Source organism: Passer domesticus, chromosome 20 (genome assembly GCF_036417665.1).
Source record: "Passer domesticus isolate bPasDom1 chromosome 20, bPasDom1.hap1, whole genome shotgun sequence".
Lineage (NCBI taxonomy): Eukaryota > Metazoa > Chordata > Aves > Passeriformes > Passeridae > Passer > Passer domesticus.
Window position 1 is genome coordinate 5108721 of NC_087493.1, and position 15717 is coordinate 5124437.

At 46.5% G+C, this 15717-nt stretch overlaps 2 protein-coding genes across 7 annotated transcripts; both read right to left on the reverse strand.

Moving 5' to 3' along the window:
- Positions 1-510: 510 nt before the first annotated feature.
- RNF135 (ring finger protein 135) lies at positions 511-6628 on the reverse strand. 2 transcript variants are annotated; one of them, XM_064395528.1, is made up of 6 exons: positions 6222-6628; positions 5396-5482; positions 4700-4870; positions 3350-3509; positions 2832-2933; positions 511-2052 (listed from the first exon to the last, which is right to left on the reverse strand). In XM_064395528.1, the coding sequence occupies exons 1-6, from the start codon at positions 6552-6554 to the stop codon at positions 1517-1519; spliced, it is 1389 nt and encodes a 462-aa protein (XP_064251598.1). In that variant the 5' UTR covers positions 6555-6628; the 3' UTR covers positions 511-1516. The 2 variants fall into 2 exon arrangements, with proteins under 2 accessions (XP_064251598.1, XP_064251599.1); XM_064395529.1 differs by lacking the exon at positions 6222-6628 and adding an exon at positions 5974-6196.
- Positions 6629-8057: 1429 nt separating this feature from the next.
- ADAP2 (ArfGAP with dual PH domains 2) lies at positions 8058-15034 on the reverse strand. Of its 5 annotated transcripts, XR_010349634.1 has the most exons (11): positions 14758-15034; positions 13661-13791; positions 12994-13085; positions 12792-12877; positions 12353-12462; positions 11545-11691; positions 10773-10856; positions 10299-10361; positions 9497-9625; positions 9002-9079; positions 8351-8410 (listed from the first exon to the last, which is right to left on the reverse strand). XR_010349634.1 is itself a non-coding variant. In XM_064395531.1 (10 exons), exons 1-10 carry the CDS (start codon positions 15017-15019, stop codon positions 8201-8203), a joined length of 1230 nt encoding a protein of 409 aa, XP_064251601.1. In that variant the 5' UTR covers positions 15020-15034; the 3' UTR covers positions 8058-8200. The 5 variants fall into 5 exon arrangements, 4 of the variants coding, with proteins under 4 accessions (XP_064251601.1, XP_064251600.1, XP_064251602.1 ...); XM_064395531.1 differs by lacking the exon at positions 9497-9625 and having other exon boundaries at positions 8058-8410; positions 14791-15034; XM_064395530.1 differs by lacking the exon at positions 9497-9625 and having other exon boundaries at positions 8058-8410.
- Between the last annotated feature and the right edge of the window lie 683 nt (positions 15035-15717).

Here is a 15717-nt window from a genome sequence, read left to right on the forward strand (position 1 = left end):
AACCCCTGAGCCAACACCACCGTGCCAACCACACCGCGGCACCGAGACCAAGCCCAGGGTGCCCCTACACGCCCCTAGGGAGGGTGACTGCAGCCCGGGCAGCCGGCCCCATGTTTAATCACCTACTCGGGAAACTCTCCCCAGTGTTCAAACAGTGACACAGGGGGTTCCCATCTCACTGTGTGTTGTTGCTGTGATCCAAACCACAATAAATTGCTGCCCCTGGGCACTACGGTGCAGCTCGTGTGAGGGAAATCAGGTCGGGCAGCGACTCCACGCTGGAGCTGCAATGGTTCTCCAGGTGAACCAGCAAAGGACACCTCAATACTAAGGCAGTGGCTTTGGCTGTCCCAGGAAAGCCACCCCAGCCCTGGAGATGCTGAATGGCACAGCCCTGGCATCATACAAATGTGCCTTCAGGCCATCAGAGTGCTCAGTGGCAGCAGAGAGTGACTGAAGGCGAGCAGCACTTCTGGCAATTGCTTTAAAACACAAGGAGCTCCATTGCACTAAATGAAATAGTTGAATCCCACATGCTTTATTCATGATAAACTATTTATTTTGTCAATTCTGGAATGCCACAGTCTTCCTGAAAAAGCTTTTGCTTCTTGGGAATGCTGTTTTGTTTCCGGCATGAAGCAGTGGATCTCTCAGAAATCCAGCTGTCCGTAGGTTTTGTGGGACTTCAGCTCTGGTTCCTTCACCTGCACAGGCAACTGAGAACCTCTTGCTTTGTCTCAGGCTGGCTGGCAAGACCAGATGGTCCCTCCCATGACAGAGTCGTTTTTGCAGGCCCTTTAAAGGGCACTAAAGTGACCACATAATTTATTAACTGGTATAAACACACCCCAACATCTGCTTCCACAAGCATGCCCACGGTCACACCACACCAGGACTGACAACCCTGTGGCCAGGGCAAAAGGGTTCTGGGGAGGTGATGTTCTTCTGGGCCAGAAGTGCCAGGTCCTCAAATGCAAAGCCTATTTCATAGTTAGTGCCTATCCTAAAGGGAAAGATTTTCATACCTAAGATGAGTAACACCCTCACCCTCTGAGCATTCCTTAATCAATCAGAGCTGTCCAAAGAAAACTCACTTGTCAGAAAGTAACAGCATGATCTGTTCTCCTGTATTTTTTTATATCAATATAGGAAAAAAATATATAAAATTTTTTTAGGTCAATATAGGAAAAATACAGGTCAATGAGAAAGGCTTATCCCCAACATTAGAGCTTCCTTAGGCCACTCTTTCCTAGGAATATCCTGGGACAAAAAGCTGCTTGAGAAACCCACCTGACTCCTACAGAGGTGGTTACTGCCTTTAGCATGGGCTGGAATTGCTTTAATGATGTTTGGCTGGCTGGACCAGAGCACAGCATGAAGAGAAGCAGACAGAAGTGTCAGTGGCTGATTCCCAGGAAAGCCTGGGAATTCATTCCTTGGTACGCTCCTGTGCTAAACACAGGCTTGTATAGAAACTCTGCAGCCATTGGCAAAATTGTCCCTGTTCTCAGTAGTTTTATCTCCTGTTTGGCTGACTTATAGTTAAAGATCCATTTTTTTCTAGAGTGTACAGCCAGAAAGCAGGGTAGAGAGGATGTGAGGTACTGATTTCAAAGGTGTGCAAAAGCATTTCTTTGTCATCGATGGAGTAAAATGACACAGTCTTCTTTTGTAGCTCCAGGAAAACTCCAACCTTCAGTGGTTTGTCCTTGTGCAATAATGTTTCTTGATCCTTATGCCATGCTGACAGCTGTTTTCTAGGACCCAGCCATTCCACACACCAGGAATGCTCAGTTCTTCCCAATTTTTCCTTTTTACCAATCGTTTCATGAGCAACTCCAACAGCCCATCCATCACTGTCCTTGGTAATGACTTCCCAGTAGTGGCACCCAGTAGAGAAGCCCTGTGAACACAGGACTTGGCTGATGCAGAATCTTTTGGGTGAGGGTTGGTAAGTGGTGAGGTGGCTGGAAACCATCACTCTCCTGTTCTGGGCTGTGAGTGCCAAGCGCTCGTGTACCCGTGTGGGGTCAAAAGTCACATCATCTGCCCCTGGAAGACAGAAAGGAAAATATTCCATATGCAGGCAACAGGTGTATCCCTGCTCCAGAAGAGAGATGAAACCCAATGATCAAGCCATAAACCTGAATCAAAGTTCAAAAATCCTCAACCAAGCACTATCAACTGTATCCTGGGCATACTGAAACATCAACAGGCACAACTGTGTAAATATCCATGACAGACTCATATGCACTCCAGTGGAAAGGTGAAAGTACCTTGCACCCTAAAAGATGGATTTTATTCCCAGCCACAATCTTTTTTTTTTAAATTACCTTTTTTGTCAGTAATAAATGGGATGCTTACCTTCATAAATCTTACAGTCATCTGTTCACTGGGACAAGTTCTTATATATTTTAACAGCAAAAGCATTTGTTTTCTGTGTTTACAACCAGTGTGCTGATTGTAAAAATGTTTCTGTCAAAATGTTGCAGAACTCAAGTAACAGAACTGGAGTAACAACAGCTTAACAGCAAAGATCAGTGAGGTGCAGTAACTGCCTGTACACCAGCTCAGACTCCACAGCCAGAACAAGCCACCACTCAGCTCACAAAACCAGGTTTCTTATCTCTTTTTTATCCTACATCCGCAGTCAGGTACAATGTTACATTATGTGTCAGTAACTGATTCATTCATGGCAACTCCATTGTGTTTCCATGCTTCAGTGAACAGACACATTTCCTGCTGGTGTTGGCAAGGACAATTTTCTGCAGCAAATTCAGTCTCAGGGTCCCCTGGATGTGGTTAAGAGTCCTGCTGGCTTGGATACTTACACTGAGAAAACTGGCTGGAAATGCTTGGTTCAGGACTTTCAGCTGCAGGCTCTGGAGATGATGAGCTGACACTTGGCTCCTGGTGTAAGTCTGGAAGATGCACTAAATACAAAAATAAATGAAGTGCTAAGGCATTTCTTCAAAATGTACACAGGAAGTATTTAAGAAGGAAAACACACCTTAAATAAACCCAGCTACTTGTTCAAGTGCAAAACAAGGAGATGCTTTTTTGATTCCATAAATTACAAAGGATGTCAGGCACACAGGCAAACCCAAAATTAACAAACACCTTATGCTGGTGTGGTCAGAGGGGAACTGTCAGAAGAGTGAGATGGGTAAAGCAGATGAATCGTTCTATGCAGATAAAGCAGTTCCTGTCTTAAAAACTATTACAGTGTTCTTTAGTTTTTTGCTGAGTATTTTGTGTTTCTTGTTTTATTTGCACAAAGTAATTTTTTACTCTATTTGCTAGAGCCACTGCCTTTAAGAAAAAAAAATTCAAAATAAGGGAAACTCACCTGGTGGGAGTTGCTGAGCATAATTCTCCAGGAGTAAAATTTCCAACTTTCTCTTAAGATCTTCTACAGCACTTTTGACAACATTAAGCTTTTCATCAAGTGTAATTTTATTTATTGTCAAAGGTGAGCCTTCGCACCTCTGCCCCTCACATAAGTCTCTCTAATAATGACAAAAGGATTAAGAGAAAGATGTAAACAGCAGCAGTTATTTAATCTCACAGATCAGATTATAATATAAAGCCCAAGCGGAAAAAGAGCAGTGATCTCTCCAAGAATCTTATTCTTTGTATCAAAAGTTTCCTTTATAGGACACTTACCTGAGCAAACCAGCCTGAAATCTCACAGAAAATAGTGAAGGATATTCTTATTAAAAAATAAAAAGACTGTGTTTTCCTCAAGAAAGCCAAGAATGCAACTAATTTTTCTTTTATATATATATATATATATTACTACTTCCTTAAGTATTCATATGAATAGACAAGTTTTTTTTAAACTTCCTTCTTCTTCTCAAACCGAAACCAAAAGTTTGAAAATGTATTAGTGTGAGGAAAGGGTAAACCTAGTTTGCCTAAATTTAGAACTTGTGGAAATCTACATCTGAAATTGCTCTATTAGTCTGTGTGTACAGTCTGTAGGAGGAAACAGCCTTTTGGAGGCTGGGTTAATCTCCTTTGCAGGCAGATATCTCAAGTAGGCCAGATGACACTGAAAGTACTCATTTCTCCTCACTGTAATGGGACCCTGGATCAGGTGAATTCCAGTGTGGGCACCTGTGCCTGGGTTCTGAAGTCCAATTCTGCCTCATGGCACTGCCCCACCCAGTGAGCCCCTCTCCAAATTCCTGCTGGCTGACTTGCATCACTTGGCACTGTTGTTTCCAACATCAAACCCGGCTCTGCACAATCTGAAGTGCTTTAACTGCGCCTTTTGAGGGCTCTTGATGTGTTTTCCACAAGAAAACTCTCACAAAGTATTTAATAACTCTGAGTTTTTCAACTTGCATACCTGTGTGTAAACACAAATTCTGAAATCATGAAAGACCCTGACTTTAGATTTGACTGAGGACTGGATTTCAGCCCTGCACTTCCCACTTCATTCCAGCTCACCAATACCCTTGGAAAAAAACTAGTTCTGAATTCCATTCCCAGCCTGTGCCTCTCTCAGTAATTTTTTTCCTCTGAATTTCTCACCCCAAACTCCCCCTGCTGACAGCCAAGTCCATGGATTGGCACCATTGTCTCTATGAGAATGGTGCACTGGGGACCTCAAAGGTGCTCTGCACCTATTCAGCTATCCCAGACTGTGAGCTTGAGTTTCTACTCATGTTCACCACCTCATTTCATCACTTACAGTTTGGGCTTTGATGTCTGTGAGCTGGTGAATAGTCTCTTCAATTTTCTGTTGAGCAGCTTTTTGCTGTTGTTCAATGAGCATCAGTGTGTTTCTCTCCTGCCTTTCAACATATTCCTTCATGCAACAGAAATCTTTAATAACCTGGCTTTTGATCTGAGATGTATATTCCTGAAAGGCAGAAAATATGGAGATCATTGTGTAGTCAGGAAAGATGCACTGAACATGAGAATTACTGCCCCATCCAATGTGCTCTTTGACTGACCCCTGCAGATGAGAAAACTTTATTCAAAGGAATAAAATACATTTGACACCATCCTACATTACATGAAATGAGATTTCGGGCATTTAAGGATTATGAATATTTTATGGCCACTGGAGTCTGCTTGACAACTCAGAAAGCTCAATATTCCCTCTTATGATTTCTAATTTATATCTAAGTGTACCAGAAACCTTCAGGCTACTCCTGGGATAAGCAGAAAAATGCAACAATGCACAATTCCAGTGGCCTTTGTGCCAGCCAAGACACAAATTAGTGCAACTGATACCATACATTCATTCTCATCAGTAAAAACAGAATTGTGACAGAAAAGAAAGAAACAAAAAGGCAGATTCCAGCTCTGAGCTGGAAGGCAACCCTGCAGTCAACCCACAACAGTAGAAAGTTACTGTAGGTGATGACTGTACAATGTTTACCTTTGTTTTATCGAGATCTTTCCTCAACAGGTGGATGGTCTCTGCAGTTATTTCTTGTTGCTTAGAGCTCTCCCATATCTCTTCCTCCTTTAAAGTGATACATTGGACTATTTATCTCTATAAACCTCAGAGAAAGCATAACTAGGCTAGGCTGCAGGATAATAAAAATCCCCTACATGACTTACATTAGTTAAGCAATGGATTGTTTGAGGAGGTGTCTGAAAGACACAATTCTGAGTAGAAATAATCACAATGAAGTCAACATCAACAGTGACCAAATAATTACATGTTCAACATAAGGGTAAGCTTCAATATACTCTTAGCTTGACTGAAAAAAGATACATATGTGCTAAAACAACGGAGGTCAATACATTTTTCTCATCTCCTCCTCTGGGAGTAATTTTAAGCAGAAACCTAGATCATGAATCTTTCCCCTTTTGTGCCTGAAGCTGGGTGGAGCTGTAGCACTAACAATGTTATGTGTCCTTTCAGCAGTCTCTCAGGCAATGCTGATGCAATAAATAACACCCAGCACAAAGAAGTCACTTACTACTATCGTGCATCGGCTGCATACGTACAGGTATTAGTTCTTCTAACTCAGCTATGGTGACAGACACCACCACTGAGCCCCAAACACTGTCCGCCGAGCCCATGTGCCCAGCGTGTCACTGTGCCGAGGGATGGAAACCCGGGCTGTCCCGAGGCTGGGTGCTGTCCCAGAATGCGGCATGGGAGTCGGGGGATGTCACCGCGGGACGCAATCCCGGAATGTCCCGGGCTGTCGGGGGTGAAGCTCCCGGGAGCCCCGGGCTGCCTCCGGCCGTACCTTCTCCCCACGTCCCCGCCCGGCCGAGCTCAGGTCGTCGCAGGCAGCAGCTCCACAGGCTTTCAGCTCCTCCTGCGTTTCCAGCTGCTCCTTCAGCTCCCACGGGATGAGGCTGAGCAGCGCGGCCAGCTCGCGGTTGGGCCGCAGGTGCTGCAGCTCGAAGGGGCGCCGGCAGAGCGGGCAGGCGGCGCGGGGCCGGCCCGCGCAGTAGCGCACGATGCAGCCCCGGCAGAAGCTGTGGCCGCAGCCCGTGAGCCGCACGGGCTCCGCGAAGAGCTGCAGGCAGCAGGAGCAGTGCAGCTCCAGCCCCTCCAGCTCCAAGACGGCGGCCATGGCGGAGCGCAGCGGCCGCGCACTTTCGATTCCCCCGAGCTCCTCCTCCGGGGCCGGGAATGCCCCGGGCGCGCCGGCTCTGCCCCGCTCTGCTCTGTTCTGCCTCTCTCTGGGTGTGCCCTGCTCTGTTCTACCCCACTCTGCTCTGTTCTGCCCCTCTCTGCTCTGCTTCTCTCTGGGTCTGCCCCGCTCTGCTCTGCCCCGCTCTGCTCTGTTCTGCCCCTCTCTGCTCTCCTCTGCTCTTCTCACCCGCCTTGGTCGCACGATTTGGGTTGCCGGTGGAAATGGACTGTGACGCAGAACTCTCTAGAGCATGGCCTTCACTTTCATTGACTGTCCAAAAAAGTCCCCGTTATCTGCATATTTCGTTTCCACCGCGAATTTCCCGATTTTGTAATAGCGAGAGTTGCTGACATGGGCAGTCTGCTGACCCAGCCGGGAGAGCAGTGGCACAGCACAGCACAGGGCAGACCTTGTCTGACTGAAGCCTAGGCTACTGGAGGGACCCAAACCTTCTGAGGCCATCCTGAGCTACTCAGATCATCTCAAAATAACAATTAACAGTCAAGACTGGTATTGTTCCTCAACTCAAAACAATTCAAAAGCTGCTCTCTGTTGATTTCAGGAGCTGCAGGATTAGGCTGTTTCATAGAATTGCTGAACCACCATGTGAGCTAGAACGAATGGGGATGTGTGGGGACAGAGCCTGGAACACAGGGAAGTTCATGGGAGCAGATCAATACATAAAACTGCTGCACACTACTCAGAGCTGGATGATGAGCTGGCTGAGCAAGGCAGAATGATGAACCAACTCAAACAATTCCTTTGCACTACTGGGCAAGTGGGGGTGGAGAGAAAGAAGAATTAGTGTCACTAATTCCTGCAAATATCGGCACTTCTCATTTCTGCAAAAAAAGAACTATTTAGAGTATCTCAAGACCAGCTAGCAATTGTCAGCACAGGGTGGAAGCCTCACCAGAAACTTGGTCTGCAAGACTTCCTCTTGATTTGCAAAATAAGGCTATCTGTAAAGAAAAATGAAATGTGTGAATTACTTGCAGGCTTGGTAGAACCAGAGCTCAGACTTTGTCTTGAGGCATGGAACACAGTGCTCTGAGTCAGCCAGTGCAGTCTCCATCAGTTCCTGCACACAGTGGTACCTGATGAGAAGGCTCCCCTCCAACACTGAACACCAGTCCTCATTCACAGAGTATTTGCAAGCAATCACTGAAGAAAATACTTCTAAAACTTGCTTCTGCCTTTCAACGTTCAGTTTAATCAAGCTCATTAAGCTTTGTCTGTTCCTGGGTGAGGCAGATCAATGTATGTTCATCCTTTACTCTCAACACATTCACTGGGGCACCGTGTGGGGTTGTTTTGGAAAAAAATCATTGGATGTTGGATTTGCCAGTCACATAAAAGCCAAACACTAGAGACTGCTGAAAGCAAGGAGCTAGAAGAATCTGTGTGATTCCATTACAGAACTAATTCCATTACAGTATCCTCCACAACTTAAACTTGGCTTGTTTTTTTATTGTGCCAGAAATGTAGTGCTGTAAGATACATTCATCCCACTCTGCTGAAAACAACCCTGCTCCTGTGTGGCCAGAAGCTGCAGCTAGGTGGAATACAGCTGCCTGTGGACATCACAGTTGGGTGATGACTCCATTCAAGGCGTCCATCCACTCCTTTTGCTTCCTGTCATTCTCACAGATAAACACAAACTCTCTCACTGGCGTGACCAGAGTGATCATTGGCTTTTTCTTCTTCACCCAGACTTTCTGGGGCAAATCATCTCGTACTGCATATCCCTCATCCTTCCTTCCGATGAAAACCTGGCCCTGTGCAAATGCATCCTGGAAACAAGGAGGCAGAAGACACCCATTAGGCAGCAGACAGTGGAGCTCCAGCAGACACTGCCCTGTCCCTTGACAGGAACAGGATCTGGGGATGCAGAGGGGATGATGACACGGACTGGTGACACTAGCAGGGAACACACAAAGGGGTATTTTGCACTCACAGGCATTCTCAGGAGGAGAAGGCAGGGTCCCACCCTAACAGAGCTGGTTGGTGGGTGCTCAAAAAGGGCAGGAAAGGACATTCCCATGGCTAAAGCAGTGCTAGGAAGCAGGATACTGGGGCTGTCAACTGGAATATTGCTCATCTTGGCTAAGGTTACAGACACAGAGGCACTAGGGCTGGGGGAGAGGGGCCATGAACACCACAGGCAGTAGCAGTTACTTTTAAAAGATCTTTCTCAGAGCCACTCTACAGGCCAGAGTTCCCAACCAACTCAGCTTCAGAGACATCCTTTGGCAAGGAAGATGGGCTCTTGAGGCTGGGCCTGCTCCAGTCTAGCAGAGCCACTGGAAAAGGTGGATGAGAACAGACCCTTCCTCCCCACCTGCTTTATGAAGGGGCTGTGGAACAAAGAACATTCCTCTTACCAGTGGATTTTTAAAGTATAGCAGGTTCCTTTCCTGAGAATCCAAGCAGAACCAGCGTAGCTTAAAGGCCTCCTTCTGCTGCAAGGAAATGGTTGAAATTCTTTAAAGACCCAAGTCTCAAAGCAGACTTTAGTCTATTCAAATCCCAGGACCACTTAAATGACTTGGAGCTGGAGTTCAGCTTCCTTCATCCCTGCAACTGATAACAGGACTGCTGTGTGCAGCCCTCAGCTCTCTCTTTTCCCTGGGCTCAAAATACAGATTTACATTCAATGACAATCCTTTGGCAGAGAAGTAATCAAATTAGCAGGATTAAGGAAGTTGCATGAAACAGAATGAAATCACTGTAGAGAACAACCCCTGAGTGGTGATAGTGAGGAGAGTGAGCAATCAATTTCCAATTTCAACAATCTGATCAGGGAGGTTGTCCCTGGAATTTTGGGTGTACAATACTAGTTGGGGTTTTTAGGTGCTAATTCCATCAGCTACACTTACCTGACCATTCCTGGGCTATTAATTGCTCCAGGCTGAACTGAAGAGGCCTCTTCTAGGACTCAACTCAGTTTAAGCAGAATTTAGGCCTCAGGAGAAAAACACAAAATCTTTCATGCTCTGTGCAAGTACCTGCAGAAGAGGTGTTGGACACTGGCACAAGCTGGGCCAAAACTCAGCATATTCAGTATCAGCATTGCACTGCTGAACTTTATAATGGGACTTGGCTCATGGTTCACTCAGAGGAGAGCAAGGCAAGAAGTGGCTGTGCTCAAACAAGACTTCAGATCTTTATCTCCCCCTTCAGCAGTGCCCAAAACCCCACTCTTCTGTTCCAAGAGTGCTGGCCCAAACACTTCCCACAATAAAACAAACCAAACTATTGGCTTCACTGTAGAGAAATTTGCTCCAATGACACTTTGCTGCTCTAGGTAGATGTGACTTAAGTGCAACTGACTCTAAGTGAAACAGAGAAGTAGGGGTGGTCAGCACAGCATGTTCTGCTGTGGCAGGAGCTGCAGTTAGCAGATATAACAATCCATGTGGTGTTGTGTAACAGCACTTTTCATGTCCATTGGCAGCTAATCCACCTTGCTTACTCCTCAAGGATTCTTCTTCCCGATCTTATTTTCCATACAAAATAAAACATGATCCCAAAGAACATGAGAGGTTTGAATGTGGTGTCTTTTATCAACCCAGGAAGCAGAGAGTCACTGAGCAAATAATTTACAAGTCAGGATATTGAACTACCAAATATTCTCTATCTGGAATGATCCTGTTTGTGTAATGCCAAACATGCACTTACTTTTGGTCCTGTCTTCTCCATATATCCTTCTTTGACAAAATTTCTTGTGATCCTGGGTATGAGCTAGGAGAACACAAACACAAAAACGTCTGTGTCTGTCCCACCCGAAACCAGGACAGGATGTCTCATTCAAGATTGCATTTCTGCTCTGTTTTTGCGAAAGTTAATCACCATCAATTGTGGCTTTTGGGGTCTGGGATTTTTTTGGCTGCTTGGTAAAGGGAAGTCTGAAGTAAGAAGGAACATAACATTTTTGACAGATTACACTGTGTAAGAATCACAAGGAGACTTTAAGGCCTTAAATGCTAACCAAGTTTTTGCATGCTATTCAGCGTGGCCTTTCCTTCTACCTCTCCTGTCCATTCCCTGGACCCAGGTGCTGTTTTTAAGCACCTGACTCGGTCAGAAGAAGTGAAAAAATGTTTTCCAATGCTCTATTTGGCTAGACTGCTTCAAGCCCTGTTCAGCTCTCACCTCAGGCTCAGGGACATTTGGGAAGGTTGTTCTGAGGTAATGGTAGCGTGCTGCCCGAATAGCATTGAACCACTCAACAATCTCCTGGGAAAACAGCAAGCACAGACATAAAGATCAGCAAGAGGAGTAAGAGCACTGCTTCTCCAAAATGCCTTTCTCCTTCCTTCTGACCTCTTTGTAAAGAGGTCCTTTCTCCCCAAGGGGCAGAGAGAGTCAGTGATTTGTCCCAGACACCTGAAAAACACTGACCCTTGAAAATAATTTAAGAATGTCCCTCCTGGGAGGTCCAAGCACGTCCATTCTCAGCATGGACAGACACCCAAGTCTGTATACACAGGCTTTTTCAGTTGATTCAGTTACGGATTGTTTAAAAACCTCTGTATCTGGAAAGACACAAGAACTCTGGTGAAGAAAGAAACAGAAGTCTAACAATATCTAGAGATACTTTTTAAAATTATCATTGTTGGCTTGGAAATAATGCAGAACAATGCCAAGAATTTAACCATGAAATTGTGTAAAACCACGAGGCAGTTACCTTACAGAGATTTACATCATGCACCACTTCAGACCATGCAAAGGGTGAGGTTGAATGTATGCCCCAACAGAAAAGGAGCGGGATGCTACAGTTGGGAGTATCAAATTCTGCAACTTCCTATATCCTACAAGTCTTAGTGATGCCAAATAAAACCAGATCTTGCACACAGTAACTCTCCCAAAATAAAAATCAAACATCTAAGCATCTTGCTTCCTCCAGAATCTCCGTTATATTCACCTTTCCACTTTCGTGATAGACAAAAAGGTTTCTTGTTTGACCATCTGTGATGTATGTGATCTGCAGCCCATGACTGTGTCCTATTTTCTCCACCTGGAACATTGCATTCAGAGTCTCAACGCTGATAACGGCTTTTGGAACTTTGGACTGTGAAATGAAAAGCATCACTGTATGAAAGTGCTCTCAGGGAAGGCATTGCAGGACAGATCACAGTGCACACCAGGGAAGGCATTGCATGACAGAGCTGTGTGAGACCTAGACCCTACTGAGAAGAAAGCAAACTAAAATATCTGAATATTGCATATACCTGAAACATAAAGCCTTAACTACATGCAACACAAAACCACTTAAAAGATACCTTCACAAATGCTGGATCACTGCTAAAGAGGGATTGCAAGGGATAGGTCTATCTCCAGCCTCCCAGTCAGAGAGCAGTTAGCTACAGTCTCTCACAGAAAGGAGTTGTGTTGAGGACCCTGCTGCAGGAGTTGATGAGAGGATATTTTGGTAATGTAAGGGGGAACAATTGCCAGCAGACCTCTTCTTTGTCTTGCTATTCAACTGCCAGTACCCATTTCCTTTGTTCACTAAGAAAGAGGAGGTTGCAGGGTTGAGAGAAAAAGAACTAAATCCAAAATTGCCCAATATACCACATATGTTAAAGGAGAAACATGTGCACTCCTCTAAGCACAGGCTGGCCACAAAACTAGAAACAAAGCTACTTGTGCTGGGTTTTGCCCACAAAGAGCAAGTTCTGAGGGTGGGTGTTGACCTGCTACCTATGGCCAGCTCTGCCTGAAGAACTCACTTCTTTGCTGTAGTACTTCATCACCCCTTCCCTTGCTGACAGGAGAAACTGCCTCTTCTGGAACTGTCTGCGTCCCTTGCCAAGCTTCCAGAGGCATCCTTCACGGCTGCCTGCAGACCAGACAGAGAAGTGTCAGAGGAGTCCTGCACAAGGGCAGGACTATTTAGCTAAGGCACAGTTTCAAGTCTCTTCTCCACCTGAGAATTTTCCCCTCATGAAAAAATAAGTGGAAGAAATAGAGAACTGTAAGACCTGAGTACACCCTTGCACTTGTGTAAGTGCCTTCTCTTAGGAGTTTCTTCTCAAAGGCAGACTCAAAGCAGTGACTGCACATCCAGCAGTTCAAATATGACAAGTCAACCTTAGACATCTCCAAAGCTGCCAACAGAATATTGTGCTGTTGGCCTTGAGGCTGAGACCTCCCTGACAATGTTTTTACCTGCAGAACAGGGATCGTGGCAGACTCCATTGTCAAGAAATTGTCCATGCTCATATTTAGCTCTAATCCACTGCTGTCTTAAAACCCTGAAAGAGGAAAACATGGATAAAGCTGAGCTGTCTCTAGTTTCAGCAGCCAGTCAGGGAGACATGAAAGGGAAACAAATGTAAAGGTCTGCAGCAGTGAATGCACCACAACTTACATGCAGTCATGGGACTTGGGGATGTAATAGTATGGAGGGACCTTTGCCTCATATTTAGCTTTGGCCCAGAGATTGCCGTGATTCCTCATAAACTGAAATATAAAATAAATCACAGTTAGGTGTGCCACTGCAAATCAACACCATGTCATAAACATAGAGTGAGACTTGTATCAAATGGAGTGCTGCACTTTTTTCTGAGTCCTGCCATAACTCTCAATGTGTATTTACATACATTTATCAATTCCCTTTAGCATTATAGTTTGCTGGTTTTAGGTAGATGCACCTTTTTCAGTATTTACAGTTCTGAACCATGTATGAAGAATACAAAACTGTGGTTGTTGACGAAAAGAACAAAAGAAAATTAGGAGAAAATTTATATATGATCTCCCCATTCCTTCATCTCCTCCCAGATATTAACTGTGATTGTATTATTAACACAATTCAACTGAACGATGAGAGGCTGAACCAAAATTTAAGAAGAGTATGTTGCTTTCTTAATTGAACATACTACCAGGAAATATTTGTGGGTTTCTAAGCCACAGGGAGAAGTTACTGTGTATACAAAAATACACACCACAGACTGTTAAGAACGTGGTGGATGGCACAGAAATTACATGGCAGAAAGAAGGTTATGAAATGTGGAGAATTACTACTTTTTCCTCTATACCTCTATTAAATTGCTCTCCCAGAAGTCAAGCCGAAGGGATTTGACTCTGCTGATTTCAGGAAGATTGCGATGAATTCCAGAGCAATTCAAACAAATGAATATTCCAAGTTTGTAAGAAGCCCACTCTGGATCTAGATAAAAACACAAAGAATCAATTAAAACACAGGAAAAGGCCCAGCCACTGGCTGTAAAAACCCACATCTGATGCACAGCCCAGGCTTCACACCTCCTAAATTCCTCGAATCCCCCCACTGTTTATGGCTGTGAGTTCATTGTGTTCAGGGGAACAATACCTGCTTTCCCCGGTGAACGACGTGCCCCTGGGTTTGTACCTTCTTTAACTGCCTCTTTGCTTTAAAATTAACGTGACTGTGCAGGCAGGTGAGTGGGGATGGAAAAGCTCAGCTAATTATTAGTTCTGCATGAAAAGTTGCTGCTGCTGAGTTAACAATGGAAGGCAGGTGCCGACAGCGCGCACTATCGAGGGTACAACGGAGCACAACCACCTCCAGCGCTGCCTCCGAAGGCTCCTGCTCTTGCCTGCAGCAGCTTTGACAGGTGCATCCGTACAGGCATTGAGAGTTCTGGCAAGACCACTTCCCTGGTGCGCCACCGCCCACTTCTCCCTGTCACACTGAACAGAAGCAACCGGGCGCCTCCTCCGGCTCCCGCCCGACCCACCCGAGCGGGCAGCGGCGCGGCGCGGGGCTCCGCCGGGCTTTCCCTGCTTTTCCCTGCCCCAGCCCTCGGCAGAGACATTCCCCGAGCTGAAAATCCACCCCGCGCACCCTCCTCCCCCTGCAGCCTCCTGCCCTGTCCGCAAATAACCCGGGGAAGCGCCTGGTGGTGAGGTCCTTTCCCGTCCCCTGCTGAGCTGCCCGAGAGCCGCGTCCGGAGCGGCAGCGCCGCGGCCCCGGCGGGACACGGAGCGAGGCCGGTCCCCGCACGGAGCGAGGCCGGTCCCCGCACGGAGCGAGGCCGGTCCCCGCACGGAGCGGCTCGGCCAGCGCCCGCACGGCGCCACAGCCGAGGCGGCCGGCCCCTCGTCACGGCCGCGAGACCGGGGCCCCGGGCGCTGCCCGGCGGAGCCGCCTCACCTGGCTCCCCGCAGTCGGCGCAGCGATCGTTACCGGTGCCGGCCGCCCTCTGCAGCTCCAGCAGCAGCGCCTTGTTGTGGTCGTAGTCCATCGCCGCCGGTGCTCGGCCGGTGTCTGCGGGAGGCTCGGCGCAGCCGGCAAATGAGGAACCAGAGCGGCCCCGTCCCCTCCCGTGGCCCCGGCGCCTCCTCCTGAGGCGGCTCGGGGCGCCCGCCCGGCGCTCCTGTCCCGGCAGCTTCCCCGCACTGCGCTGACCGCTCATTACCAAGGGGCCTGTGGCCAGGAGGGCTCGTCCGGCACCTCCAGGCTCGCCTCAGCCCCAGCTTTCTCTAAAGTAATTTTACAAACTTGCCGGGGAACAGAAGGGCAGTGGCGCTCCAAACAGCAGCGGTACTGCCGGGGCAGGCGAGTCCCGCTCCGCAAACACGGCTCTGCCCCACTCAGAGCGCTCAGCACAGGCTCGGAGGGAGCTCGGTGACACCGAGCACTGCCAGAAAAACTGCCCACGTAGCTCAACACAGGGACAATGCAGCCTTTCAACCCTACTGAGAATGTTCTTCTTCCATGATAAACAGAATATTAAGGCACCATTTCTTGGCATTTGTTTTATCTAAGGCAAGAGAAAAGACAAAGAAAAAAATGTGAGTCAAAGATTTTCAAGAGGTTAATTAGTTCAGAAAAAGACTGAGGTATTCAAATATTTTTCTAGTCTTGGGAAAAGATTTTTTAAAAAATAAAAAAGAAATTTAATTTGCATTGCTATAGTGAAGTAGTGTACACAAAGCTTCTTTTCTAAAGTTTACCTGCAGTCCTGTAAAAACACTGTAATTTTGTAGATGACTAAACACTACAGTAGACATGTACTGGCAGTTCCAAATACTGAAACCCTTTTCCCATCTTCTAGGTACTAAATAATATTATGCCTTTATTTATTTGTAATGTTGTGAAGTTATAAAATGC

Bases quoted from the DNA above. Each gene is read 5' to 3' on its own strand.
- RNF135 (XM_064395528.1), bottom strand. From the start codon at position 6,554: ATGGCCGCCGTCTTGGAGCTGGAGGGGCTGGAGCTGCACTGCTCCTGC. The intron at 2,934-3,349 runs GTGAGTTTCCCT...TTTTGTATTTAG, and splicing joins TGCTCAGCAACTCCCACCAG to TGCATCTTCCAGACTTACAC. The intron at 2,053-2,831 runs GTAAGTATCCAA...TCTGTCTTCCAG, and splicing joins TTCCAGCCAGTTTTCTCAGT to GGGCAGATGATGTGACTTTT.
- ADAP2 (XM_064395530.1), bottom strand. From the start codon at position 15,019: ATGAGCGGTCAGCGCAGTGCGGGGAAGCTGCCGGGACAGGAGCGCCGG. The intron at 10,857-11,544 runs GTGAATATAACG...CTGTTTTCCCAG, and splicing joins TCTATCACGAAAGTGGAAAG to GAGATTGTTGAGTGGTTCAA. The intron at 8,411-9,001 runs GTAAGAGGAATG...CCTTGTTTCCAG, and splicing joins TATACTTTAAAAATCCACTG to GATGCATTTGCACAGGGCCA.